Source organism: Actinia tenebrosa, unplaced genomic scaffold (genome assembly GCF_029948245.1).
Source record: "Actinia tenebrosa isolate PJP-AT-01 unplaced genomic scaffold, QUT_ActTen_1.0 PGA_scaffold8__29_contigs__length_14323225, whole genome shotgun sequence".
Classification (NCBI taxonomy): domain Eukaryota; kingdom Metazoa; phylum Cnidaria; class Anthozoa; order Actiniaria; family Actiniidae; genus Actinia; species Actinia tenebrosa.
This window is the reverse complement of record NW_028292585.1, coordinates 5,240,402-5,266,659: the sequence shown is the minus strand read 5'-3', so window position 1 is coordinate 5,266,659 and position 26,258 is coordinate 5,240,402. Positions and strand designations below refer to the sequence as shown.

Sequence of the window (26,258 nt, the reverse complement as noted above, 5' to 3'; positions counted from 1 at the left end):
GATTGTTACCCCCTGCAAAGGGGAATGATGGTCATGAGGATGATGATGATGGTTATGATAATGATGACATGATCAGCCATCCCAGTCCTGTCATTCTAACGTTTGCGGCCCAAATGACCCTAGAGCAGACTTACTCTTGTTGGGATACCTGTGCGATGGTTACCCCCTGCAAAGGGGAATGATGGTCATTAGGATGATGATGATGGTTATGATAATGATGACATGATCAGCCATCCCAGTCCTATCATTCTAACGTTTGCGGCCCAAATGACCCTAGAGCAGACTTACTCTTGTTGGGATACCTGTGCGATGGTTACCCCCTGCAAAGGGTCGAATGATGGTCATGATGATGATGACGATCATGATCATGATAATGATGACATGATCGGTCATACCATTCCTGTCATTCTAACTTTTGCGGCCCAAGCGACCCTAAAGCAGACTTACTCTTGTTGGGATACCTGTGTGATGGTTACCGCCTGCAAAGGGTCGAATGATGGTCATGATGATGATGACGATCATGATTATGATAATGATGACATGATCGGCCATCCCAGTGTCATTCTAACGTTTGCGGCCCAAATGACCCTAGAACAGACTTACTCTTGTTGGGATACCTGTGTGATGGTTACCCCCTGCAAAGGGGAATGATGGTCATGGGCCACATTGCAAGCATTTTGCCAACACGACCGAACAAATCCGCCATAACCGCCAACTCTCTCCAACACAAGAGAGCATGGAAATCAAGGCGTTTTCTCTTCGAATTCTCTGGGAGAAATAACCGAGTTCGGCCTCGGTGAGTGTACTTTGACTTCAACACTCCTGTTTGTAGCAATGGCTTTGGTTTTCTTCTCTTTTCGTCGTAATTTTTCCTCTTTGGAGTGGTTTACTTGTGTTGTCTGCGAGTCAAGCGCTTAGAGGAATCCTTTGTTTGAACGATCAAAGAGTGATTTTTGGTGGCGTCTCGTTCTTTGAAACCGTTCATTTGATGTTGTATGAGTGTTTTTTACTCGTGGTTTGTTAGTTTTTGCTCGAAGGTAGTGTTTTCTGTGAGAAACCCTTTGTACCATCAAACAGACTTTACAAAAAGAAACTAGAATCAAACCAGGTCTTTCGTAATCAGAGCACAACGCGTTGCTGTAACGTGCCATTCAACTCCAACGCTCTATTCTCTCTAAAACATCTTCTTATATTCCAGGTGGGAGTCGAAACTCCTTCTTTGGACATGGCGTCCCCTATTTCGTCTCCAGCACCACCTTTACATGTCCAACATTTGGAGAAAGCGCTACGACTTGAACCTTTCCTTGGGTTTGTTGAAGGAATTTTTTCCGACCCTTTCCTTTCGAACCTGAGGTGAGTCGATCTTCTTTTCTTTAGTAATGTTATTAAACATTTAAGCAAAGATCTCTGGGGTTTAGTGTCTGGTCCTATACCCCTGGGTGTTGCTAAGGGGTACAGATTGGGGTACCAAATTATTTAACTTCATAATTTTTTGTGAAAAGAACATTTTGGAATATTTTAAACTATTTTCAAGTTATAACCAGAATCTTCTTTACAAATATGTAGTGCATTCATTTCCCTATTTAGGAAGTTATGAATCATTTCTACTGATATTTCCCATATTAATTCTTTATGAGAAATTTCTCCATAGACCTAAAGTTTTAATCTTCCAAATCTGATTTATTGCATGTTTCCCAAATATGATTTATATATATGTATATGTAAATTGTAAACCTTTTCACTGGCACACACTGGTTACCCCTCACGAAAGACAAAAAAAAAAATTTATTGAAAGGCATGACAGAATTTTTGGATTTTTTTAAATCCATCATTGGATAGGTTATAAACACTGATGTGTGAAAAATTATATTGAAGTTTGATCACAAACTAAGATTGGGCCATAAAACAGGTTTTTTCGTATGGAGCACACTCAAAAATGCCTTTTCTCTGTGGGAAAATCCATTTATTGGTGCTTGTACTGTAGTCAAAAAGTTTCACATCATTAATGCTAGATAGATATATAAAGCACTCAAATGGTTTTCTCCACAAAATGCTATATGCATGCCAATATATAACTTTGTTGGCTTTTCCCCCATGGTTTTTCCAAGGGAAAACCATTTGCTTGCTTGGTTAAGAAACAATGAACTTGTAAGATGCTAGATAGATCTGTGACACTTAATTGGTCTCGCTTGCTTGGCTTTTCATGGAGAAAGCCATTTGCTTGTCTAAGAATCAGAAAACACAGTAGAATTCTAGACACATATGAAGCATTTGATTTTTTCTGGAGAAAGCCTTTGTACTTTAAAGAGTACAGTAAAATTTATGATAGATACAAAAAGCATTAAAATGGCTTTTTTAATGGCTTTTTTAAATATTTATTTTTTTACTTTTATTTTTATTTTTAAAGATACTTTTCATTTTGTTCCAACACTTACATATGACTGGTCAAGACAACCAACTTTAACAGGATTGGAGAACTTAGACGTTCTAAAGCTAGATACTAATAATAATTATCTTGTTTATATTATCCATTATTTATTTTAGTGACTCAGAAAATAGTGATCTTAGTGATCTGGAAAAAGATTTAGCGTTTAAACCTGAAAATACTGGCTTTGTTAATGGTGATGGGTGTCATGTTACATCAAATGGATTATTGCATAAAGAAGGCAAGTACCAAAGATATACTAATACAGTACTTACAGTAGAAATAATATAGATAGATCATATAAGAATTGTGTGGCTGAGTGAGATTTCAAAAGAATTTCACATCACTTTGCAAAGTTTGACATTGTTGCCCAAATGAATTCAGTAATAAAAGCAATCAAAAAATAATTTCAGGGTCTTGTGAAAAAGCCTAAAACAGATCCCTAAAACCACAGGAATACAACCAATTTTCTTGTTTATTTTTAGATTTCAATATTGACAAATCAAGGCTGTACAATTTTACAAAAGTAAAGAATGAGCGCGGATGGTTAAAGGTAAGAAAATGCATATCATGTTATGTAAAGAGATCTATCATGATAATTTTTCAGATTCGCGAATCTGAATATAAAATTTAATACGTATGAAACTCTGTTAACTGGAGTGAGAAAGGTTTGTATAAAATGTATAAAATAATATAGAAACTTCTTACAGCAAAGTAAAAAAAATTACAGATATATCTGAAAAAGTAAGTTTGTTGCATTCGTTTTAGTCCTTCATCCAGCCTGAATCTATCTAACCTTCTGTCAATCTATCATTTATGCACGCGTGCATCTTTCTGTTTAATTCACCCATACTTTCCATTTAACCATCAATATTCTAGCTATTAAACTATTCTATCATTGTTTTTCTCACTCAAAAATCAACTTCTAAATTCCAATTTGATCTTGGGCTTTCACCTAGCATGGATCTGAGGGTTCGTTCGTGATTGTCCCACTCTGTGATTACAGCCAAAACCGGTAGATTTTTATTTGTTTATTAAACATATTTTGTTTATTATTAAATTTTGAATGTAGGATGTCTTGTTGAGTGACAGTTCTGAAAGTTCTGATGAAGATGAACCCATTACTGATGAAGAACTACAGAGGATGCTTTGGTTCCACAAAAAGCAAAAGTCAGCTCAACGAAAATTCTTTCAGGATCAGGATGTAAGTGGGTTAGGGGCTTGGTGCTTGGTTGAACATCTGCAATGAAAGTACTTTGTTGATACCATTATTTTCTCTATTGTCATTGATGTTGTCATCATTACCACCATCATCATCATTGTCATCATCACCATTACCACCATCACCATCATCATCATAGTTGTCATTATCATCCATACCATCATCAGCATAATGCCGTTGTAGTCATTCAAGGGCAGAACCAGTAAAAAAGTGGGATCCAAGTAGTCTTGTCAGTAAAAATTTCAAGTAAAGCAAGGGCAAAACAACTTCAAGTACAGCAAGGGCAACCCTCTTTAGAAAAGAATCCCTCATAAAGGGGGGAACAGGCCATTTAGCCACCCCCCCCAAACCCACCCCTGATACCTTTTGTGATACACTTTTTATATCCATAATTTTGTGGTAAATAGCAGCTGGCATGCTATCAGCATTACGGCACCAGCCTATTGTCCAGCCAGGATAAGTACCATGACTTCCAGAGACAATTTGCTGGCTCAAAGAAACTCAAGAAAAAGAAGCTGAAGGACAGTAAGTTTTCTCTAAATCTCTCTAAATATTGTAACCAATTTTTATTTTTATTTATACATGATAGACTTTGATTCCTAATGAGGTGATCAATTGGTTTTCAATTTTCTTGTTCTTTTCCAGGTAACATGAAGGTGATTAGTGGAAAAAAAGAAAAAGTGAAAATCAAGAAAAAGAAAAAGACTGATGAACAGGTACATTTATTATCCAAGGAAGTGGTCGGAACCGGTTTCCCATTTTAAGAATTTTTAATAAAATGAAAATATCATATTTTTTGAATCTTCCTAAAAAAAAACAAAAAAAAACTTCTAAATATATTTATCAACCCCTGAACTACCTCAGGTCATGGCTAACTCACATATATAACCTTGAAACAACTTCTGGACTGATTTAAGTCAGGGGTTGACTAATTTACAGATGGAACCCTGAAAGATCTACTGGGCTAAGACAGGGCAGGTCTAACTCACAGAATCAAGGGAAAGACCTATGAAATGCTACTCATGCAATGCTGAGTCCAGGAATCCAACCTGAGACTCAGAGGTAAGAGGTGAGTGTACTACCACTACACCACCCTTGATTCCCTCCACCTCTAAAACACAATATCAAGAGCTCCTTCATCTTGGTTTCCTTTATCTTAATAACAGATAGATGAACAGAAACGACTATCCCTTCAAGAGAAAATTCTCAAGAAAACTCTCATACGAAGAAAAGAAGCTGATGCCAAAAGAAGGAAGATCTGGTCTCACATCTGTAGAAAAGAAATTCCAAGGGTAACATTAATCTCACTCATGATATGCTTTTTTATGTTCCAACTATTTAAATTAGAGTACAAATAACTCAGGAGAAAGCTTGGAGCAATTAAAAATATCCTGCGATATTCGTACTCTAGGTTATTTTGTACAGTAAAAACAACATTTTGAAAACTAGTTCTAAAAATCATTTACAATGAGTGCTTTTTTCTCAAACTCTGGATTTCTTGAACTTTCTATTATTGTGAACTTGTCCCATGACTTTTGCCACTCATTTTGGATTATCACAAACCCCTATTATTGGAGGTTCAAGATAACGGGGCTCCACTGTATCCAAAAAGAATGTATTGATTTATTTATACATAATTCTGCTTACTAAATTTAATTTATTTCTATTTTTTATAGGCCCAGAGGCAAAAGGCGTCTGCTAGGAATAACATGCTTAGCAATGCAAAGAAGGTAATTATAGTTTTGAATAATTATTATTAATATACCATCACGTGAGATGGGTATTTTACATGTGGTAAGATACATTACGTGTGGAAAGATACCAAATTTCTCGGTGGCCAAAATCCCTGTCAAACACTGTAGTTTAGCTTTTATGTTTCCACGTGAACACAAGGCTAGTCAGTCCCTAGTCAGTGCAGAACAATAGTTGTTCAAATTGGTCCCCATATTTCGATTCGGTGTATACTGTAGTAAGTGGACAATTTGCACTCAATAAAAATAAGAATATTCCCTTTTCTCATTCAGTAAAGACAACTGTGTTTTATGACTAAAGACTCATTTGTACAGGCTTGTTTAAGAGCAAATCATTTGCAAATGTCGATTTTAATGTAAAGAATCTGCAAGTTGAACAATAACAATGTTTTGAAATCCCAATAACTTTGAATGGTAACTTGAATAACCTACAAACAAGGCGGAGCCTGCGCAAATGAGTCTTGTCCCTCTCTTTTACTCCGACGAAGGAATAGCGTCCGAAGTTTACATCAGTTTTTTCATTTTTTCATCTTTTCACGTAAAATTTACCTTTTTATCATTCTTGTCCTAAAATATAACTGTATGCATCGAATGTGAAACTGGCGTATTTGTTATATTATTATTATTATTATCCTTATCATTATTATTATTTTGTTTATTTCAACTTTAACCCGTTTTACAAGTATTGCTCTTAGTGAAATTGCGGATACATTATATATCTAAGCAATTTCCCAGTTATATTATTATTATTATTATTATTATTATTATTATTAAGTGTTTGTTGTCCAAAGTAAACACAGTTCTTAATTTTATTTGTCTTTCAGCTGGCTCAGCTATGTCAAAAAGAAAGAAGACGAGAAGCACAGCGTTCTCAAAAGATTGCACAGCAAACTGTACCCAGAGCCAGAAGACTCTCCAGAGAGGTAAGGATTTCACAGCATCAGGATATCAGAAGCATGTTAGAAAATGTAGATAAGAAAATTGCAGCCAAGGTTAAGAAAGCTGATAAGGATCCTTTAAAAATATTATTGCCTATTGCCAAAATTAGTTCATATAATTTAAGAAGGTCCAGTACCACTATGCCTGCGGTCACACTGAACGTTTTAAGAATAGTTTTTCCAACAGATTAATTTATAAATATTAGTATTTTTAGTCCTTTTATGTTTTAGTCTCTTAGCGCACCACTTGATTGTATTTTATCAATGTGAATAAAGACTGATTATTATTATCATTATTATTTACAACCACAATTATAGTAAATGATATCAAGTTAATTTAAACAAGTTAATTTTATCCACAAGACAATTTGCAACAATGATTTTTTTGCACAATGCAAAAAATATAGCTGTGTAAAATTGCCAGATGAAACAATTTTTAATTGCAATATTGAATTGACAAGTATTTCGCAGCTGTACATGAAAAATTGCCCTTGTAAATATTATTGTCTCTCGTTATCTCTCCCACCACCTTTGTAATATTATCTCTGTTGTTAAAGTGCTTGGTATGTTTTTGTAAGCCAGACAACTTCTAGGTGTTCAGAGTTATGGCTCTAAACAAAAATTTGTTGTAAATTAGATGGAAAATATGTTGTATTTTCCACTGGCTGAGGAACGAAATAAGTGGAAAATGTTTTCTCACACCACTGGAGCCTGGGCCGAGGGATATTAGTCACGTGGTCAGTGTTTTCATCAGTTGCTTTTTCGCTGTCCGCCATGACTGTTAGTTAGCCCCACAGTACCCCCCCAACCCTAGGCCAGCATTAATGGAAGGACTTTAGAGTAGTTTTTCATGGAAACCATGTTGCAATGATAAGAATGATGTATTACAGTAATGCATATGTTGAATTATTCAGAAATAAAGAAGTCAGCTGGCGGCAGTCAGCTGGACAATAGCTCCCAGTGGTGTGTGAGAAGAGTTATCTGTGTCACAGGAACATTAAAATGCACTCTAAAAATAATACGAATTTTCCCCTCTAATTCCTTCAGATGTTGGCTTACTGGAAGAAATATGAAAAGGTGGAAAAAGAACACAGAAAAAGAGCTGAGAAGGAAGCCATGGAACAGAGGAAGATGGATGATGAACTACGAGAGGTAAGAAAATGGGACAAATAAATAAAAGTGAATAATAAACAAATGAATAAATGAAACCTTTCATACTATTCATAATTTTGAACAATTTCGCATTTTAAGATGGTACAGTTGATTAAATGTGGGTTTTATTATGTTCAACATTCCATGTGTGTTCCTTTCCAGGCTCGCAGACAGCAAAGAAAGCTGAACTTCCTTATCACCCAAACGGAACTATATGCTCACTTCATGAGCAAGAAACTGAAGAGTGAGTAAAAATCTCTACCACAACACTGAACCCTTCAACAGAAGAGAATTACTGTAGTACCATGGCAATGGACTTTAAGCCCCCCATCCCTACTCCCAAGGTTTCCTAATTTTCACTTTCTGTTACATCATTGCTGCCATGTTGGTGGTATTTAATAAAAGATTACCATTAGCTTCCTTTGTTTTTTACCCCCAACATGGCCGCCATATCGTCATTAATAACTCTCTTGGAAACAGAGATGAAAAATGGAATCCTAGAATGTAACATATGTGTCAATAGGATATTTGAAGGGTTAAGAGAGGAAACAGTTGATCATTAACGAAGTGCACTGGCCCATTGCCAGCGGGTCAGTGTCCACTGGTAGAACGAAGCTTGGGATTGGACAAAATAACAAAAACAAAGAAAGCAGGGATTATGGTGAACAATGTGTATTGTTCTACATGTGAGCTGTGTTCTTTGTTTTATCTCACCATTCTTTGTTCATCCACTCCCAGGCTTCGTTCTGCCGGTTGTGGATTACCCTTGCCGGCTGGATAACCCTCGTAGTCACCAATAGTCCTGTTAGGATAAACTAATACAGAGCTTTGCAACATCACATGGTGGTGGCCATGACAGGAGTCCTTTTTCCCTGGGAAACTTTATTCTTTCTCATGCAAATCAGATTAGACCAGATTCAATTGTTCCTGCCTCCTGTCATGGCTGCATTCATGTGCAAAACCTCTAATGCCTTGTTAAAGTTTAATGTTTCTGGTTTTATCCAGATGCAAAAAATGCAAAATCAGAAGAGGTTCAGAACATCCTGAAAAAGCTTGACGAACCATCCTCAAGTCACATGGTCAAAACAGTACAGGGAGGAGTTGTGTTTGACATTGAAAATGATGATAATTATGGTGAGTTTAAGGCATTATTTATGTGCTTTAATTTGACAAAACTGCTGATGACTAGCGGTTACGCTCAGAGCGGTTACGCCAGTGGGACGTAGGTATCTTAAATTCAACAGTAAAAAGGAAACTTAAATACCATTTAGAGTTCAGGACGTGCTAACATTTCAAAGAGTTACAGTAGGATTTTATTTTGTTATTGCTGACTTAGATAAACTCATGTCGTACATTGAGCATCTTCAAGCTAATTTCGATTTTCAACCTACATTTTGCTAATTAATTTGTGGGAATTTAAACCCTGATTTCGGACCTTAGTTCTTCGTCAGAGTAGAATTTACTTGTGATCTAGGAAAGTAATGAAGAGGCAGGCCTAGGCAGCAGGAAACATTGCTCAGATTATTCTAAGGAAAAAACAAGAACCATATATCACCTAAGATTTGAAAATTGGAGAGCTATTAATGATTACTTTTGTGTGCATGTGTGAATTTTTCAATTCTCTTTTTTTTCTATTTCCAGATGCGAAGGCCATGAAAATGGAAGCACTAGCGAACGCACAAAATGCATTGAAAGAACAAGAAGCAAGGGTATGTGTGCATATACTAAATGAATACTGATACGACCACTTGGAAGGTGCACGTGTAGCACAGTAATATGAACACTATTATACTGGAAATAAAACATGAAATTAACATAACAATAGATATCCCACAATTCCTTGGGATGCATGAATTAGTCACTCCTTCCACAGGGAGCCCAATTTAGAGTATATTTACATAAGATCGGCATTAGATACCATAGGGTATGTAGGATTCAAAATTTATTTACACACTTTAAATAGAAATGAATATAACAAATCATATAATTGTTTATATTTACAAAATATAAACAATAATATGATAGGAAAACAAAGGGGCTTGTGAAAAAATGTTCTAGTGCATTTTTTGTGGATTTTTTTACTCTTTCGTATTATGGAGGTCATTATCTTGACCTCAAATTTAAACTCCGATTTTATTTTCACCATTCACTTTAATCTAAATTGGGCTCCCTATGCTCTTTCCTGCATGACATTTGTTCCAATGATTGTGAATAACCCACCCACCCAACCCCAGACATGATAAGGTGTGCTATGCTGCAGTACATGTAAATGTACAGTGTTCACTCTCGTGGACAACAGCTATTTTTCAGCTACTCCATATCTCATATATTCATGTGTATTGTAGGTACTAAAAATATGTTCTACATTCCATAGTGTCCCTACCCCATTAGAACCCTCTTTTTTGAAGATTAAAACTCAACGTAAAGTCTATTGCTTCTATTCCTCAGACCCAAGCATTTGATTCAAGTGTTGAGCAAGAGTATGGTATCAGTAAGAAAATTGCTTTATCACAAGAATCATGTAAGCATACCATGAATTCCTTCTATATTTTTAGCTTTGTTAGTTCTTCTTTTCTTTTGGAGAGTATGTTTTTACTACAGGGCCCACAGCAATAATTCCAATCATTCATCTCCAATGTTTCCTGTTTCCTTCCATCAAAATTTAACTCACTGCTGCTTTAAAAGTTGCCATTTGCCCCATATAAATTATTTATTATAATTATTATGTCCATCAAATCATTACTATAAATATGTTGCTATTTTTAATATTTGAACAGTTGATGAAAACTTTAGTCTGGCCAACCCTAATCTTACTGCCGACCTTCCTCAACCAAAACTCTTTCAGGGATTACTAAAAACATATCAGCTGAAGGTGAGTAGACTATGTCAAGGTACAAGAAATAATCTAGCTAGTCTATTGTCAATTAAACAGTTAGTGTGTAGCTGCAATGAAAACAGGCACAAGTCTATTCACCTTTCCAGAGTAATTTTGATATTTTTTGTCACCAGGGAATGAATTGGCTGATTACTTTATATGAGCAGGTAATGTATTATCTTGTGAGATAATTCACTGGGTACATAGGAACCTCTCCCATCCCCCTCCCCACCCTCCTTCTCCTCTCCCCAAGCTCTTCACCCCTCCCCTCCCCAACCTCTTTACCTCTCCCCTCCCCTGACCTCCTCATTCATCCCCTGACCTCCTCTTCCCTCCCCTGACCTCTTCACCCCTCCCCTGACCTCCTTACCCCTCCCCTCCCCTAGTCTCCTCACCCCTCCTCTCACCTGACCTAATCACCCCTCCCTCCCTCTCTCCTGTGCTGCAATGCCTTAAAACACCTTTTTGTATTTCTTCTTGTGTCTTATTGTAAGCCAGTGTTGGATCAGGGATGATATTTTACTGGTTACTCATGCCTTTATCCCACCCAAGAAAACATAAATAACTTCTGAGGTCCTCTCCTTGTGCTTTGACCTTATTGAGGAATTGAAGAAGGATGAGAGAAACCACAGCAGCTGTTTTTTTTTTCTGTGTCAAGGAGTAAGGGTTTCATAGCAATCTTGTCCTGTCAAGTGTAGATCTTATCGCTGACTTTTGATTTGTTTTACAGGGTATCAATGGGATTCTTGCTGATGAGATGGGACTAGGCAAGACTGTACAGTCTATAGCATTCTTGTCATATCTGGCTGAGGTACAAATATTGTAATGGTTTTAATTTTGTCCATTGTATCTTGACAATTAATTATCAAAACTTTAGGGGGGACACTTCCACCCCCCGTGCCCCACCCTCCCTAGTGCTATAGAATGTCTTTTTTCTGTTGGTCAGTCTTCCTAACTTTCTGTCTGTTTGCCTGCCTGCCTGCTATCCTGCCGTTAGAGTTCCAAGATTTAAAATGTTCTCGTATGTGTATTTATAGGTCCATCATATCTGGGGTCCATTTCTCGTCGTTGCTCCAGCATCTACACTCCACAACTGGCAACAAGAAGTAGCAAGGTTTATACCTCACTTCAAGGTACTTAAATGTAGAATAACAACGATATGTAAATATTTCAAAACATTTTCTTGAAATGATTAATGTTTGGAGGAAGTTTTCTACTGGGGTGTAAGGCCCATTTAATACTCTGCTCCACTCATCTGCTGCACCTAATAGGTGAAATAAGTACCGCAAAAGGGCATCGTATAAATCAGCTGCCTGTCCAGTGTCGCATAATCCAGCCAGCTCTGCCAAACTTAACGTGTTTGCTTTACCAAATTCAAATTAGACGTACTTAATTTATTAATTTCTTTCAGTACAATGTACCTAATTCAGTTTAGTTATCCATCTGAATCACAGTTGCTCCAAAATTATTTAGAGTTGAACCTGGTTATATTAGGTTCGACACATGAGTACAGCAGCATATGGAACGGGTGTAAGAATCCCGATACCCCTAATAGTTGTCAGTCATATAACATTTTTTTGTTGTTGTCCAACAGGTCCTTCCTTACTGGGGTAATCAAAGTGATAGAAAATCTCTCAGGAAATTCTGGAGCCAGGTGAGCTATTGTAGATGGATGATTTCAGATCACAAAATGAGCGAGCCGGAGAAGATAAAAATCATGGCCATATTTTTTTGTTACAGTGTGGCTACTCAACCAAGGCCACACAAACAAATTTTTCATAAATTTTGTAGTTCCAAAAATTATCCACACCCCCTCATGGAGGAACTTTCTTAAAACACCCCCTACCGCCCGGAAATTCCAATTTTCTTCCATACAAACTCTGTAAATTTTGTTCTTTCTCTAACCCCCCCTACTCTTCGGAAATTCCAAATTCCTCTGTGGGGTCTCAACAACAGACAATGTGTTCAAATTTTATTGTATTATTCTTTGGCCTAAGAATACAATGAAATTGACAAACCGAGGCTTAACCCTGTCCCTAAGGCCTCACGTCTAAACTAAAACCATCTTTTTCACATTTATATCTAACATTATTATATATTAATCTACCTTTTTCTCTTAATAGAAGCAAACTCACATCAGTGACAGGAATGAAGCACCTTTCCACCTTCTAATTACAAGTTACCAACTGGTAAATACTCTGAAATATTGTTGTTAAAATTCTATGTGAACCAAGGAGGATCCCACCCCCTCCTCCCCTCCCCCCCACCCTATCCAATATTCCCCTATTCAGACATCTTTCTTCATCTCTCAACGGTCTTGGTCCATATATTCAAGACCTCAGCACAGTTTTTCCCTATCCTCCTGGCCAGTGTATAACACCTACCTATAAGTAACCATTAAATGTTTTTGTACAGGTTGTGCAAGATGTTCGTTATTTCCAAAGAATAAAGTGGCAGTACATTGTACTTGACGAAGCACAAGCCATCAAGAGTAGTTCAAGGTTATTTTTCATTTTTTCATATCTCATTAGTTTTCATTTCATTTCCATTTCTTTATCCCATTTAGACTCAGTGAGTAAGGAACCACTTGACGTGAAGGCTACTTTTTTCTTAACTCTAATTTTGATGTTTTCAGTGTTCGATGGAAGATTCTTCTGGGGTATCAATGTAGGAATCGTTTACTACTGACTGGAACACCCATTCAAAACAGCATGCAAGAGGTAGAGTTAATAAATAGGAATTTATTATAAACAACCTAGTTACCATATTTCTTTTATTAAGCCCCCAGCCTTTAATTAGCCCCACCTTCCAATAATCCCTAGAAATTAAGCCCCCTCTAACAAGCCCCACCCAAAAGGAACATTGTGATCCTTTTCCCTTGGCAGGCTTTTGAAACTCATTTCACCTGTCAAGATTATGAAACAAAGTAATTATGAATTTCCAAAGATTAGGAAAATTATTAAGCCCCCAACTTCTAATCAGTCCCCCTTCTAAATAATCTTCCAGTTTCTCCAAGATGACGGTTTTTTTGTCCCCTAAAACGGCCCAAAAATGCACTGCACCTCCAACTAAACCCAGTTTTTTCCGAGGCCATAGAATGGCTACTTGGGATGCAATAATATGCAAGAGGTGTGTTGTTTTCTGTTCCAGTTGTGGGCTTTACTTCACTTCATTATGCCAACATTGTTTGACTCTCATGAAGAATTCAATGAATGGTTCTCTAAGGACATTGAGAGCCATGCAGAGAACAAGTCCATTATAGACCAAAGTGAGTACCACAATAAAACAACAGAAAGCCATGGGTTTGAATCCTTCCTGGAGCTTGGAAAATTTTTTACAAAAACAAATTTGCTTGTTGAAACAGAAAATGAAATAGAAAATTGTGTTTCTTGCACCTATATTTACAAATAAGTTTTTAGCCAACCTTTCACACAACTAGTGCATCAAGAAAACAATGGCTAGTGAGACAGTGTACATTGACTAGAAAAAAAACTGGCTCACTTGCTGTTGCCTTGATGGTGCAATAGTTGTGCAGAAGCTTGGCTAATAAAATTCATAAATATACATGGAAGCAACACAATTTACTAATGACTATTCCTGCGTACACCTTATTCATTATGGTATATCACATCTGGGTAGAGTAAGTAAGATCTCTTCCGTTATTCAAGGGTTTTTTGTAGCGTAGTACAGTGGTAGTTAGCTAGTAAACAGCAGGTGAACATGAGAAATGTTATCAAATCTCAAGAGAAGAAAAATTAATTGTTTTGACCTCCGGATAGGGAATTAGTGCAAGGGGTCTGTTGTCCTAGAGTTAGGAGTCAAATATCTACATGGACTAGATACTCTCTGACTCAAACTGTGGATCTGATTGATTCTAGATGATTTGTTTTCTAATTTCAGACCAGTTATCTCGTCTTCATATGATCTTGAAGCCTTTCATGTTGAGAAGGATCAAGAGAGATGTGGAAAATGAGTTATCAGATAAGGTATCTATAACCTTGATGTTGTCAGCTGTCCTCCTTTATTCTTTGATTATCCTCCCCTCTCTTTCCTTCCCTATCTTTCCCTTCTTTCTTGCTTTCCTTTCATCCATCCATCCATTTATTCTTTGAACTATCCTGTCTCTCATCCTTCCCTCTCTTTCCCTTCTTTCTTGCTTTCCTTTCATCCTTTTTCTTTCTTCTTTCGATCCATCCATCCATCCATCCATATATCCTTTGAACTATCCTGTCTCTCATCCTTCCCTCTTTCCCTTCTTTCTTGCTTTCCTCTCATCCTTTTTCTTTCTTCTTTCTATCCATCCATCCATCCATCCATTTATCCTTTAAACTGACCTGTCTCTCATCCTTCCCTCTCTTTCCGTTCTTTCTTGCTTTCCTTTCATCCTTTTTCTTTCTTCCTTCTATCAATCCGTCCATCCATTTATCCTTTGAACTCTCCTGTCTCTCATCCTTCCTTCTCCTTCCTTTCTTTCTTGCTTTCCTCTCATCCTTTTTCTTTCTTCTTTCTATCCATCCATTTATCCTTTAAATTATCCTATCTCTCATCCTTCCTCTCCTTCCTTCCTTCCTTTTCATCACTCTCTTCCTCCTTCCCTTTCTTCCATGCATTCAGCTTCCCCTTCTCTCCTGTTTCTTTCATTTCTTTCTTCCGTGTGTTCTAAGTGTCTCCACTTCCTGGTTATTTTCAGATTGAGATCAAGTTAGTTTGCCGACTCACTACCAGACAAAAATGGCTGTACCAGGCTGTTAAGAACAAGATATCCATAGATGATTTGGTCTATACATCAGCTTCATCGTCATCTGCTGCAAATGCAACAACTAGTAGTTTAATGAATCTTGTTATGCAGTTCAGAAAGGTAAGAAATTAGTTTTCCTTTCCTCTTTTGTTTTTCTTTCTTTCTTTGTTTTTGTTTTGTTTTGTTTTGTTTTGTTTTAGTTTTTTGTTTGTTTTTGTTTTTGTATTTTTTTTATTTTTTTTATTTTTTTTGTGGGGAGAGGGAGAGAGGCAGTGATAAGTTGTTTTCTTTTGGTGTTGGCCTGTCATCCTAATTTTTTTCTTTACTTCTTTGTTATCCTTTCATGGAGGGAGGGGGGAGTTAAGTCGACACCCACATGATAAGAAGGGGAACGTGGGTTATCCTTTTCTTTCTCCCTGTAAAGTTGTGTGTCAATCATGATAACAAATCTTTCATCATAGGTATGTAATCACCCAGAACTGTTCGAGAGAAGAGATGTCTGTTCCCCTATTTCGTCTTTTCAGCTGGGATGTTTCCTTGTGCCTAAGCTGATCTACAGAGAAGGTAAGACACAAAAAACTAATCTGATTTACTACTCCACAGTGGATTGATAGCTTAACGGGTTTTACATTCCACTTGATAAGACAACTGATCGAATTAGAATTTAGAAGTTTATGTTCATGGAGGGTGGAACACTGGAGGAACAGGAAAAAACCCCTCAAAACACAGGAAAGAACAACTCGCACACAACTCAGAGCCTGGGAATCAACCCGGGTCGCATTGGTGAGAGACGGCATATTAGCACCAAACGTGTTTCGCAAAAGAAAAAAACAAGAAACCCATATTTTTACTAAGACAAAAAAAAGAGAGAAAATAAATGAAAGGATGGAAGTAAGGAATTAGGAAAGGATGTGGAGAGGGAGGGAAAACAAAAAGATGAAAGATGGATGAGAAAGATAAATAAATAAATAAAATAAATAAATGGGATTTAGTAGTGGCATTTCTACAGAGTAGCTATTCATCCACTGTAATTCCAATTGCAATTTAGGAGTTGATTTTTGCAGAGGGAGGAAAGCTGGGAAACCCGGAAAACCCTTGAAGCACAGGAGAGAACCAACAAACAACTCTACACACCAAGCTCAGCGGGACTCAAACCCAGGTCATATTGGTGAGAGGCAAGCGCTCTCACCGCTACGCCACCAGTGCTTCCCTTTTAAGAAAGGAAGGGATGGTGGGGACAGAAAGAAAAAAGAATCTAATTTTATTTGCACCAGGAAGTCATTCCAACAAGATCATTACAACATATAAATAATCGAATGCAAACATTTTCCCTTTTTCATGAGATATTCATGTAAGATGGTCATTTCTAATATCACATTGCTTTTTATCTGCTTCAGGTCTTGTAGACAGAATGTTTCCAGGCTGTATGAAGTAAGTATTTATATTTCTTTCTCACAGTAGACCTGACAACATGATTTGCATTCTAAAAATTGGAATATATAAATGATAATGAGAAACTAAACAGGCTCTATTCGATATATTGATATTAATGATGATGATGATGATGATGATGATGATGATGATGGAGATGGTGTTGATGGCAATGATCATGGTGGTGATGATGATGAAGAATATGGTAGCAATGATGGTGGCAGGAATTGTAGCGTTGATGATTGTTAGGTGATGATGACAATGATGATTGTTAGGTGATGATGACAATGATGACTGTAGGTGATGATGACGATGATGATTGTTAGGTGATGATGACGATGATAATGGCAATTAAGATTCTTATGAAGATGAAAAAATATGCATTCGTTCTTCCAGAATCTTGTATAATACTCTAAATATATGGATGGCAGAGTATATTACCAAGTCTTTACACTCCTACTCAAAAGGAAATGAACAAGGTATGTGACAGAATGCAATGAGCCATTCAAAAAAGCCACTTCAGTATGCTGTGCATGCTATGTGCTTTTAGTTTCTTACCCATAAATATTTTTTATTTTTTAGTGCCTGAAAGTTCATGTTTCTCATTCCTTCAGTTCATCAATCTTTCTCCTGAACAAGCATCAGCCATGATGCAGAAAGGATTGACATACAGGTTTGTTGTCTTATTGTTTTCCTCCCTATGCAAAACCTAACGTGGTAAAATTCCAATTCAATCTGTGAGGTAGCCATACCCTGACTTTGATCAGTCCAGAGGTTGTTTCAGGATTCAATCTGTGAGTTAGCCATACCCTGACTTAGATCAGCCCAGAGGTTGTTTCAGGGTTCAATCTGTGAGTTAGCCATGCCCTGACTTAGATCAGTCCAGAGGTTGTTTCAGGATTCAATCTGTGAGTTAGCCATACCCTGACTTAGATCAGCCCAGAGGTTGTTTCAGGGTTTGATAAAATTTAAAGGTTTTTTTAAACAGAAACCTTAGATAGCACTATTAAAATTTTTAGATAAAACATTTTTGTTTTGGCTCATGGAATGTTTGTTTGTTTGTTCCAGGATTCTTTTCCTGTGGATTCTGTTACGAGAGGTTCATCATTTGAACCATAAACGAGTCTGGTCTCTTGAAAAGAAGAATTCAAAGTATGTCAGACAATCCTTAGTCATAATACCAATGATTGTATGCTATTGTTGTTGCCATTGTTGCTACGGCTGTTGTTTTTGCTATTGCCGTAGAGTGTTGTTGCTGTTGTTACTGCTGTTTTCTGTTGTGTTGTCTAATTAATGCTTTAAATCTCTCCCTTGCAGGCATCAAGACAGACAAGCACTACTTTTTTGGCCAAGCCAACCAATTTCCTTTCCAAACATCCAAACCAGTTCTACTTTGTCTTCTCTAGTCTTCACTGGTTACACGAAGCAGATCCTCTCACATTTAACACATCGCATTCAACCTATACTAGATGAAAATGACAAAACTCCTAGGACAAGTCACAACCAATCAACTGTGAAATCCCCTCTAAAACACTCAACAACCAGCCCTTTTTCTCCTACTGGCAGTCACCCCATAGCAACTACATCACATCACCACCATCACAAACATCACCACCACCACCACCATCGTCACTGCAAGTCTTCAGAAGGGTGAGTGCATAGGAAGATTTTGAGGTACCAAACATTCTCTCTGTGGGGTGGGGTGAGGAGTTGACTAAAGCTTTGACTCAGATATTGTTTCGTAAAATCAATAGGAGTGAACAGTTTTGAAAAAATCTAGTTTGAAAAAGAGGAATCTTGAGTTTATGCTGGTCTTGCCATTCCAGACCACGTACCTATTCTTTGAGTATTATTTCTTTGTTTTCTGGAACCATCTTACTCATTTATAAAATCGGGTTTTTCCAGACATGCTATGCCGAGCGAACCAATAGGATTGCCCATGAAGTACCCACAGGAAAGACAACTACAGCCTACTGATGTACCCTCAATTCTGTTAACTTATTTACCAAGGGTAAGGGATACTTTTTACATTTAAGTTTACTTTGTGAATAGGTGGATGGATAGATGAGTTAATGTATGGAGAGATGAATGGAATGGAGAGATGGATTGATGGATAAATGATGGCTGCATGCATGGAGGGAGGGATGGATAGACGGACAGACTGAAAAATGGGTGAATGGGTGGATGAATTGAAGAATGAACAGATGAATGGATAGATAAATGGATGGACAGATTGATGGTTGGATGAACAGATAGTTAGAGGAATTGCCCTGGTTTTGCAAGTCCAACTATTTAAAGCTTTTAGAGTTTAGAAATCTTGATATTTTTTCTTCAAGAATATTTCATACAACTGAAAAGTGTGTTGTTTCCCCCTTTAGCTTGTTGCAGGCAACAACCTTAGTTACTGTAGTGATCGAAGCGCAGCCTATGAAACGCAAGACCTTCTCCTTGGGGGAACTGAGATGAAGCGTAACCTGCTATTGTACGGAAATCCTGAGGGATGTGATCTTAACCAGGTCAAGATGCAGCTATTCCCATCACCTATTGGTGGGCTGGAAGGCAGTAGGCCGCCTAATGGATGGTCATTTGTCCAGATGCCTAGTAAGTAGGGATTTCTTTTCTCTTTGTTTCTGTCCTTTCTCACTTCTCTTGTGTCCTTTCTTCCTCTACCCGTCCCTTCTATCCATCCCATTTTTCCATTTGTCCCTTCCTCCTTACTTTCTTCTTCCCTCCATCCTTGCTCCCTTCCTCCATCCTTCCTTCCTCCTTCCTTCCTTCCTTCCTCCATCCTTCCTTCCTTCCTTTATTGTATTCTGTGTTTCCCTTGATCTTTCATCATTAACATACATATAATTCTATTCGTTTATCACACAGGTCGTAGTGCATTGATAACAGACAGTGGTAAACTAACGGTACTAGATGGACTACTTACAAAGCTGAAGATGCAAGGTCATCGCGTGCTTATTTACTCCCAGATGACAAGAATGATTGACATCCTTGAGGTATGTTAAACAACAAGTTAAAAGTTATGCTACAATGAAATGAAAAATGTGCTGAAGCAAAAACTTGGTTGGTTCAATTATTACCAATCACCGCACACAATTCTACTTTTGAACACAATTCAACTGTACTGTCATTTGTTTAGGACATTAGGCCTTCATCAGAGTAAAAAAATAAGTTTAAGAAGTCTATGATGCATTGTATTGTTTCTTACCCAGGAATACATGACGTACAGGAAACATAAGTACATGAGACTTGATGGATCGTCCAAGATATCTGATCGAAGAGATATGGTGGCTGACTTCCAGAACAAGTAAGATTTGTATCCTGTTTTCCACTAGCTTAAGTAGTACAGTACATACACTTTTCCTATACCTTAGAAAATACAGCCAATCAGAATACAGGAAAGCTGTTGTATATCTAGCAATATTCCACTGTTCCCTCCCAGATCTGGAGGACAATATTGGTCAGTCTACCCCTGATAGCTTTTGATGATGTTATAGGATCAGACAATATTTGACTTAATGTCTATTATTTATATATTTTAGTGCCGACATCTTTGTCTTTCTGTTGAGTACTCGTGCTGGTGGACTGGGTATTAATCTCACAGCAGCTGATACGGTAATAAATAAAAATGACTTGTCAAATTGTAGATAATTAAGACAATTCTAGACGCGCAAAAATTCTGATTTTTGTTAACTTTTCTGATTGATTCATATGATGTTAATATAAGATTATTTTTTATGTTACTCATATTGCAGGTTATCTTCTATGATAGCGACTGGAACCCTACTGTCGATCAACAGGTAAGACCTGTAAACAAAATGTTGGTCAACTTATTTCTAGGGATATAGAGGCTTTGCAACATCATGTGATGGCAGCCATGACAAGAGGAACAACAATGAAATCCTTTTCCCTTGGGAAACTGAATTCTTTCTCATGCAAATCAGTTTAGACCAGATTCAATTGCTCCTGCCTCCTGTCATGGCTACCATCATGTAATAGTGCAAAGCCTCGATTGTACCTTATAGTGTTGTTGATCAATCAGTCAATCAATCAAAGACTTGTTTTATTAAATTGTCTGAATTATTATGCGGAGAGAATTAGCGCTATTTTTTGGGTTGCCCTTTCGTGTTACTCTTGCACTTGTCCTCTTGGTGTATTGAGCGTCAACTGGGGCAGATATCAGCATCTCTTACCTGTGACTGAACAAAACCTACCAGTGATTTGTTTCAGATAACAGAACCTTGAGATACAATCAATCCGACAAGTAGTCAACTTGGGCTACCTGTGTATTTACCAAAAGGGGATACCTGTGGTACAAAGGGTCTTGTACAGGGGCGGATCCAGGGATTTGTTCAGGGAGGGGTGCACTGCACAAAGTTAACCCAGGGAGGGGGTGCACCCCTTAGAATCAAAGGGAAAAAACATTATTTTGCATTGGTTATCTTCGAAGTAGGGGCACAGAGTTGAACCCCCTGCACCCCTCCCTTGGATCCGCCACTGTTGTATCATGACATCTTGTGAGCGAGGGGCGTTACCATATTGACAAATGCTTTGTTTGGGCTACCTGTGTATTTACCTATGTGGGATACCTTTGGTACAAAGATTCTTGTACTATGACATCTTGTAAGCAAACAATGTTACCATATTGACAGATGCTTGGTTTGGACTTCCTGTGTATTTGCTGATTTGTTTTTCTGGGGTGTGGGGTATTGTACAAAATGGTCCCGTACCAAACAGCATTACCATATTGACCAATACTCAGCTTGGATTCCATAGTATTTACAGGATGTTTCCATTATGTTTGTTGTAGGCTATGGATCGTGCACATCGTCTTGGTCAAACCAGACAAGTAACAGTCTACAGACTTGTCACCAAGAACACTATTGAAGAGAGAATATTACAGCGAGCTAAGGAGAAGAGTGAGGTTAGTACAACTATTGGACTAAAAACTCCTTCTTAACCCTTATCCCTCTTCCTTCTCCCTGTACCCAACTTTTTTTTTTTTGATCTGATACCATTAGATTAAGGGCAGTAGAGTTTTCTAGAGATAAGAAAGAACCTGTTGGCAAACACCTTCTTAATCTGTAGACTTATCCTCGATAAACAACTGTGCCAACCCAACTTTATTTACCCTCCTTGCCACACCCAGTAGTCGTCTGATCTGACTTCACTTCTTTTCCTAACAGATTCAAAAGATGGTTATTTCAGGAGGCCATTTCAAACCAGATGCTCTCAAACCCAAAGAAGTGGTGTCCTTGTTACTGGATGATGAAGAACTGGAAAGCAAATGTAAATAAATATTGTATTTTGACTCTATAGATGTTACAGTGCTTCTAGGATTCCTGCTGCTGAATTACTGCAGTTTTCCATATTCTGTGAACTTGGTAGTTGTACGCTGAAATTTGATTTTTCGTCGCCGTCAATCAAAAATAATCAGTCAATACCTTTTATATTCTTGGCTGGCGGCAGTGAAAAACCAATTTAACAACAAGCAGTTGAAATGTTGGAGTTCGCAGAATATCGAAAACTGAAGTAACTCCAGGATTGGCACATTTTCTCCTCTTTTGGCTATTTTTTTCTTATTTCCAATAGTGTGAGTTGATAAATTTTCAATTGATTGGAACTAAATACCAACACATCTAGAATTGCTCAAGGTTCAAATTTGCCCTTTCGTGTTACTCTTGCACTTGTTCTCTTGGTGTATTGAGCGCCAACTGGGGCAGATATCAGCAACTCTTACCTGTGACTGAACAAAACCTACCAGTGATTTGTTTCAGATAACAGAACCTTGAGATACAAGCGATCTGACAAGTAGTCAAATTGGGCTACCTGTGTATTTATCAATGTGAGATACCTGTGGTACAAAGGGGCTTGTACCATGACATCTTGTAAACAAAAAACATTGCCATATTGACAAATGCTTGGTTTGGGCTACCTGTGTATTTATCAATGTGGGATACCTGTGGTACAAAGGGTCTTGTCTTGGTCAAACCAGACAAGTTGGTGTAACCATGAGATACAAGCTACTTCCCTACAATGGTTTCTACTTCATCCCTTTGTTGATAGTAATTTTTTATCTTGCCTATTTCAGTTCTACAGCGACAAGCGGAGAAAAAAGCAGATGAGCAACGAAAGCGAAGAGAAAGGAAAAGGAAGAAAGGGGGACCTGGAGAGGTAAATAATTTTTTAAAATAATAATAATAATAATAAATAATAATAATAATACCTTTATTTTATATAGCGTCAATTCTACAAGATTCAACAACGCTTTACAGATATTGAGCATAAATTACACAACAGTAATACAATAATAAATATAAAGAAATAAATAATATATTCATAGAATTTACTCATAAAGATAATTAGCTGAGATGGTTATTGTACGCTTGCCAGAAGAGCCAAGATTTAAGATCTTTCTTAAAACCTGATAGAGAATCACGGGCTCTAATGTTAAATCAAGTCTATATGCTAAAAAAATGAGAGTGAACATGATTGTCATGTTCCATTTGATTCATCCAGGACAGCGATAAAATTTCAAGATGCTCGTATGTTGCCTTGTCTAATTGAGCAGCTATAAATTTTCATTTTTCTCAGATTGACAGCCCATTGTTATCTGAGAATCAAGACACACCACCACCCAAGGCCAAGAAGGGTCGTAAGAGCAAAAGCTCTTTGTTCCCACCAGCACCTGAGACGTTAATAGACAGTGCTAAAACAGCTTCTGAGATCAGCAGCATGAATGGGGACACATCACGTCAAGGAATGACTGATATGGATGAAATAAGTGTCATGAGTCTTGATGAAGGTAAAAATACGATTTATGAAGGGAGAGATAAATGCAAGTTATACAATATTTTGAATATTTTTACCATGGAAAATGGTAAGACCTGCAAAGCAATGTCTGGTGTACACGCACTAGCCTTCACTAGCCTGGCATAAAGAAGCAATGAAATATCGCTTAATATACAATGGATTTCCTGTATGCTTATTCGCTTTGTTTTCAATGGTGTAGGATAGAAGGACAGCTGAATAAATGAATGAATAAAACATTGTTTCATAGCCAAAAATACACCAAAATAGAAGACATCATCATCATCATCATCATTAACATCAGCATCATTATTATCCTAAAGGCTGCTAACAGCTGTCTGTTTAATTCCACAGTATCACTAGCATCAGGTGACGGATCCATTCTATCAATCGACGCAGCATGCAGTGGTGTCCCTACACCTCTCAGTGGTCGACCAGACAATGACGACTCTATTACATATGAAGATTCCATAAGTGAAACAGCCAGCCCCTTATCTACAGAAAACACTGGCAAGCGTGGTAAAGGACGAGGACGAGGCCGTGGTCGAGGGAGCACAAGCAGAAGAGGCAGAGGTACAGGTCCTTTGAGAGTATCTCGTGGGCGCGGCAGAGGGCGTGGCAGCTCAGGAGCCTTGGCAGCCTCAGCAGCAGCATCTGCAGCAGCAGCAGCAGCCTCAGCTGCAGCTTACGCAGCCTATGGTTTCACATTCCAAGGGACCCCAACACCTACCCCTCCCCCCTCAAGATCCAGTCCTGTGGCTTTTTGTGCTGGAACTTCTTTAGCAGGAAGTAGCACCATTAGTCATCCAGTACCACGCTACGATAATGAAAATGAGAACCCTTGTACTACCACCAATACCAATGAACAATCATCAGGTCTCTCTTAATCCTTTGGGATACCTGTGGTACACAGGAAACCCATAGTAAGCTAAAACAAGCCAATGAAATTGGCAGATAAACTTTTCTCAGAATAGATCTTTCCTGAATTCTCTTCAGTGACCTCCAAAACAATGGTTGCAAGTCGAAGTTGAACTTGATGTGTTCATACATTTACTGTATTTTATGAAGTCCAACCTTGACTTGGCCATTGTTTTGTGCAGGGCTGTAGCCACTATAAGGTAAGCAAGGCAGTTGCCTCGGTAAAATGTCAGAAATGTCTTAACAAAACTTTGTAGGTCGCATTTGTGACAGTCTCAATTTCAAAATTATCCTACTTACTCCTGGCTTTGCCACTCATTTGCCTAAGTAAATTGTTTGTCTGGCTATGGCCCTGTCACGGTCACTCACGTGATTTCAGAGAAAGATCTATCATATAAGGAGTAAGTAACTGTAGTATAGAAAGCTATGTAGAAACGTGTAAAATAGTAGTTTTTATATTTTTACCATATACTTCACTAAATTCATTAAGCATGCTCTCTAGAATCTTGCTAGAACATCACTTAGTACAAGTCATCTTGCAGCAAAGGGATTTACCTCAGTGAAATATTTAGTATTCTATTAGAGGTTAGTATAAGTGATTTCCTTTGTGTTCTTGTTATCTATATGACTATTAGTCAAATCCAACTAGTCATCTATCATTAATGCTACATTCGGATTGGATGAGCTACTATGAGGCTATAAGGCTGCATTCATAATGTATGGCAGGGGGGCAGCTGAAAATTTGAAATGTCCAGAATAATTCTCAACCCCCCCCCCCCCCCCCCTAAAGTCATGCAAAAAAATACGATCCCCCCTAAGCAAAGCTTGTATGTAGCTATTTGCAAAAATTGTGTATCCCCCCATCTTTCTGATATAAATTTGCCCATCACCCCCTTTTTCCTACCAAAATTTTCCCGATCCCCCCTCAATTTTACCTGCCCCCCCCCCCCCCTCTCCTCTGCCATACATAATGAACCCAGCCTAGGTTATATCCTACTAGTAGCGAAAAGTGCCGGCTTTGAAAACCAAAATATAATATTTAACTTTAATTTACAACTTGTTTCCATCTATATATTTGTCAATGACCGACTAGTTGGATTTGACTAAAACAATTAGTCCTCTTGCCCTCATGGACTGTTTCACTGACTGAGGTAAATAACTCTAACTTACAGAAGGGGAAGTTCCCTTCTCGCATTACATCTCATATGCTAGATTTCCCTGATACTGTGCTTTCCCTCATCAATTTCACCAACGGGGTACCCACATTTTAAAGGCAACCCAACAAAAGAAAAGCAGCCCAAGAAAGTGCCATATCTAGACTACCTTGTAAGAAGGATATTTCGGCTCCTGCTGTTTGTTAGCGGGGCTCAAGGGCGGATCCAGCCAAAATTTTAAGGGGGCGGGGGGGGGCTAATTGAGTTTCTTCCTTCGACAAAATACAATACGGAAAACAATACAAAAAAGCATCATTTTTTTCTGCTGAAGGGGGGAGGCTTCAGCTCCCCTTTGCCCCCCCTGGATCCGCCCTTGGGGTTGCCTATTTTCTGTATACTAATTCACTCATGAAAGCTGTCATTAGCTTTCTCAATTCCTTACGGTGCAAACCATATCCTTGAAATAGCACAAAATACATCTTTTTCTTCTATTTTGAATTGTTTCATTGGTGCTATTTAGTACTATTTCACAGATATATGGTTTCAACTCTATAAAATTACTATTAAATAACCATAACGATTCAAAATACTCAAGGAGACTTCTTTTCTATATTGTATTAGTTAATTTAAAAGCATTTCACAAATTCTTGAGCAAATAATATGTATTTATTGTGCGAGTCTCATAATATATTATAACTCCCCAGTCCAAAAAATGGAGCTTATTAAATATTACTTTCAACACAGGTAGCCCAAGCTTGGTTTCTGTGGTGTCCTGTCATAAGGAAATGTATGGGGAATCATCAAAAATTTCAATAAAATCATCACAACGTGAAATAAA

At 37.8% G+C, this 26,258-nt stretch overlaps 1 protein-coding gene across 1 annotated transcript; it reads left to right on the top strand.

The window, feature by feature from the left end:
- The first annotated feature begins 648 nt into the window (after positions 1-648).
- On the top strand, positions 649-26,258 carry LOC116308168 (chromatin-remodeling ATPase INO80). Its single transcript, XM_089023971.1, has 43 exons — positions 649-796; positions 1,199-1,353; positions 2,545-2,666; positions 2,911-2,978; positions 3,498-3,629; positions 4,055-4,172; positions 4,293-4,363; positions 4,814-4,939; positions 5,324-5,377; positions 6,223-6,321; positions 7,384-7,488; positions 7,651-7,732; positions 8,494-8,622; positions 9,130-9,197; positions 9,937-10,009; positions 10,266-10,360; positions 10,498-10,530; positions 11,094-11,174; positions 11,401-11,496; positions 11,958-12,017; positions 12,487-12,552; positions 12,779-12,864; positions 12,999-13,083; positions 13,514-13,631; positions 14,264-14,349; positions 15,054-15,221; positions 15,563-15,665; positions 16,499-16,532; positions 16,929-17,011; positions 17,115-17,205; positions 17,601-17,684; positions 17,850-18,182; positions 18,438-18,543; positions 18,911-19,133; positions 19,407-19,534; positions 19,751-19,845; positions 20,081-20,153; positions 20,294-20,338; positions 21,349-21,462; positions 21,725-21,827; positions 22,630-22,712; positions 23,133-23,343; positions 23,703-26,258. Exons 2-43 carry the CDS (start codon positions 1,226-1,228, stop codon positions 24,233-24,235), a joined length of 4,791 nt encoding a protein of 1,596 aa, XP_088880097.1. The 5' UTR covers positions 649-796; positions 1,199-1,225; the 3' UTR covers positions 24,236-26,258.

Excerpts from the sequence above, each read along its gene's own strand:
- LOC116308168 (XM_089023971.1), top strand. The coding sequence starts at position 1,226 with ATGGCGTCCCCTATTTCGTCTCCAGCACCACCTTTACATGTCCAACAT. Across the intron at positions 1,354-2,544 it reads CCTTTCCTTTCGAACCTGAG|TGACTCAGAAAATAGTGATC; the intron begins GTGAGTCGATCT and ends TATTTATTTTAG. Across the intron at positions 13,084-13,513 it reads TTCAAAACAGCATGCAAGAG|TTGTGGGCTTTACTTCACTT; the intron begins GTAGAGTTAATA and ends TTTCTGTTCCAG.